General features: G+C 51.8%; 1 protein-coding gene across 2 annotated transcripts in view; it reads left to right on the forward strand.

Moving 5' to 3' along the window:
• The window catches only part of IL27RA (interleukin 27 receptor subunit alpha), a 20051-nt gene that overhangs the window by 6541 nt on the left and 9815 nt on the right, over positions 1-3695 (forward strand). For both annotated transcript variants that reach the window (XM_017851253.1, XM_017851254.1), the window contains exons 3-4: positions 1532-1689; positions 1778-1935. In XM_017851253.1, the coding sequence (XP_017706742.1) occupies positions 1532-1689; positions 1778-1935 (316 nt within the window). The remainder of the gene's footprint in view (positions 1-1531; positions 1690-1777; positions 1936-3695) is intronic.

Genomic DNA, 3695 nt, shown 5'->3' on the forward strand with positions numbered 1-3695 from the left:
GCACCACCATGCCCAGCTAGTTTTTGTATTTTTAGTAGAGACGGGGTTTCACTGTGTTGGCCAGGATGGTCTCGATCTCTTGACCTCGTGATACGCCTGCCTCGGCCTCCCAAAGTGCTGGGATTACAGGCGTGAGCTACCGCACCTGGCCTCTCTCTTTCTATATATATGGTGTTTTTGTTGCTGTTTTTGAGACAGGGTCTTACCCTGTCACCCAGGCTGGAGTGCAGTGGCATGATTCCAACTCAACCTCCTGGGTTCAATCAACCCTCCCACCCCAGCCTCTCAAGTAGCTGGAACCACAGGTGTGCACCACCACCCCTGGCTAATTTTTAAAACATTTTTTGTAGAGATGCGAGGTCTCAGTATGTGATTGCTTGAGGCCGAGAGTTAGAGGAGACCAGCCTGGGCAACATAGCCAGACCCCATTTCTACAAAAAATTTAAAAATTAGCTGGGCACTGTGATGCACACCTGTTATCCCAGCTACTCTGGAGACTGAGTCAGGAGGATTGCTTGAACCTAGGAGTTCACGGTTGCAGTGATCTGTGATCCCACCGCTCCAGTGACAGAGTGAGATCGTGTCTCTAAAAAAAAAAAAAGAGGACAGGACTGGGCGTGGTGACTCATGCCTGTAATCCCAGCACTTTGGGAGGCTGAGACAGGCGGATCACCTGAGGTCAGAGTTCGAGACCAGCCTGACCAACATGGAGAAACCCTGTCTCTACTAAAAGTATAAAATTATCCGTGCGTGGTGGTGCATGCCTGTAATTCCAGCCACTAGGGAGGCTGAGGCAGGAGAATTGCTTGAACCTGGGAGGCAGAGGTTGCAGTTAGCCAAGATCGCACCATTGCGCTCCAGCCTGGGCAACAAGAGCAAAAATCCGTCTCAAAAAATAAAAAGACGAAAGAAAGAAAGAAAGAAAGAGAGGAAGGGAGGGAGGGAGGGAGAGAGAGAGAAAGGGAAGGAAAGAAAGAAAAAGAGAGAGAAAAGAGCAGTTACGACCCGGCATGGTGGCTCATGCCTATAATCTTAGCACTTTGGGAGGCTGAGGTGTGTGTGTGTGTGTGTGTGTGTGTATCACTTGAGGTCAGGAGTTCGAGACCAGCCTAGCCAACATGTGAAAGCACATCTCTACTAAAAATACAAGAAAATTAGCCAGGTGTGGTGGCACACACCTGTAATTCTAGCTACTTGGGAGGATGAGGTGGGAGGATCACTTGAACCCAGGAGGAAGAGGCTGCAGTAAGCCAAGATCACAACATTACAGTCCAACCTAGGTGACTGTGTCAAAAAAAAAAAAAAAGGAGCAGTTACATTTATTACCCTCATTTTGTAGATGAGGAAACTAACGCACAGACACGTTAAGTCACTTACTCAAGGCCACACCTCTGAAGCAGCAGAGGTGGGATTTGAACCCAAACAGAAAAAAAAAAAAGCAGGCTGCAGCCACTCTGTTGGCACAAGGGTGGTTATCAGTGGCCCTGGCTGTAGCCGAGTGTACATCTCAGCCCCGCCTCTCTCCTCACAGCCGTTCCAACAAAACCCAGACTGTGGCAGTGGCAGCCAGGCAGAGCTGGGTGGCCATTCCTCGGGAACAGCTCACCATGTCTGACAAGCTCCTTGTCTGGGGCACTAAGGCAGGCCAGCCTCTCTGGACCCCCGTCTTCGTGAACCTGGAAACCCAAAGTAATGTGGCGGGAGGGTGGGGCGCTCTATGTGGGGTGGGTGTTCTTGGAGGGCATGGCTCACTACACCCTGGTTTCCCCTTCCCCAGTGAAGCCAAATGCCCCCCGGCTGGGCCCTGAGGTGGACGTTTCCGAGGATGAGCCCCTGGAGGCCATTGTCCATTGGGCCCCACCTACATGGCCGTCTCATAAAGTTCTGATCTGCCAGTTCCACTACCGAAGATGTCAGGAGGCAGCCTGGACCCTGGTGAGTGCTGGGGTCCTTTTCTCCCCACCCTATCCTGGGCAGGGACTGAGGCAACATCCCCTAGTCTGAGACCCAGCCAAGGACTCATTCTGTGCCTGCCCCTGAGCCTGTCTGCATCCCACACAAAATGCCTGCACGTGCTTCTTGTTCAGTTACAAATTATCCTCCCATGGCCAGGCGCGGTGGTTCACGCCTGTAATCCCAGCACTTTGGGAGGCCGAGGGGACAGATCACTTGAGGTCAAGAGTTCGAGACCAGCCTGGCCAACATGGCGAAATCCTGTCTCCACTAAAGATACAAAAATTAGCCGGGCATGGTGGTGGGTGCCTGTAATCCCAGCTACTGAAGGCTGAAGCAGGATTCACTGGAACCCGAGAGGCGGAAGTTGCAGTGAGCCGAGATTGGGCCGCCGCACTCCAGCCTGAGCGACAGAGCGAGACTCAGTCTCAAAAAGAAATTTTTTTTTCTCCTGCCAAAATAATCTATCACCCCGTCATGGTGGCTAATTCCTAAAATCCCAGCACCTTGGGAGGCTGAGGCAGGAGGATCACTTGAGGCCAGGAGTTTAAGACCAGCCTGGGCAATTTAGGGAGACCTCATCTCTACGAAAAAAGTGAAACAATTATGAGGGTATGGTGGCTCGTGCCTGGAGTCCCAGCTACTCAGGAGGCCGAGGCAGGAGGATTGTTTGAGGTCAAGAGTTTGAGGACAGCCTGGGCAGGATAGCAAGACTCATCTCTAAGAAGTTAAAAAATAATCTGGCCAAGTGTAGTGGCTCACACCTGTAATCCCAGCACTGTGGGAGGCCAAGGAGGGTGGATCACCTGAAGGTCAGGAGTTCGGGACCAGCCTGGCCAACATGGTGAAACCCCATCTCTACTAAAAGTACAAAAAGGTAGCTGGGCGTGTTTATGGGTGCCTGTAGTCCCAGCTACTTGAGAGGCTAAGGCAGGAGAATGGCTTGAACCTGGGAGGCGGAGGTTGCAGTGAGCCGAGATCGTGCCACTGCACTCCAACCTGGCAACAGAGCAAGACTCTGTCTCAAAAAAAAAAGAGTTGAGAGTTGTGATTATTCATGCAATTCAGAGCAACACTGAGATGCAGAATTTTTTTTCTTTTTTTTTTTTTGAGACGGAGTCTCGCTGTGTTGCCCAGGCTGGAGTGCAGTGGCCGGATCTCAGCTCACTGCAAACTCCGCCTCCTGGGTAGCTGGGACTACAGGTGCCTGCCACCTCGCCCGGCTAGTTTTTTGTATTTTTTTTTTAGTAGAGACGGGGTTTCACTGTGTTAGCCGGGATGGTCTCGATCTCCTGACCTCGTGATCCGCCCATCTTGGCCTCCCAAAGTGCTGGGATTACAGGCTTGAGCCACCGCGCCCGGCCAGAATTTTTTTTTTTTGAGACGGAGTTTTGCTCTTATTGCCCGGGCTGGAGTGCAATGGCAGGATCTCGGCTCACTGTAACCTCTGCCATCTGGGTTCAAGCGATTCTCCTGCCTCAGCCTCCCGAGTAGCTGGGATTATAGGCATGCGCCATCATGCCTGGCTAATTTTGTGTTTTTAGTAGATATGGGGTTTCTCCATGTTGGTCAGGTTGGTCTTGAACTCCTGACCTCAAGTGATCAGCCTGCCTGGGCCTCCCAAAGTCCTGGGATTATAGGTGTGAGCCACCGTACCCGGTCCCCTTGGTTTTTTTTTTTTGAGATGGAGTCTTGCTCTGTTGCCCAGGCTGGAGTGCAGTGGCACCATTTCAGCTCACTGC

Source organism: Rhinopithecus bieti, unplaced genomic scaffold (assembly GCF_001698545.2).
Source record: "Rhinopithecus bieti isolate Rb0 unplaced genomic scaffold, ASM169854v2 scaffold_33432, whole genome shotgun sequence".
NCBI classification, from domain to species: domain Eukaryota; kingdom Metazoa; phylum Chordata; class Mammalia; order Primates; family Cercopithecidae; genus Rhinopithecus; species Rhinopithecus bieti.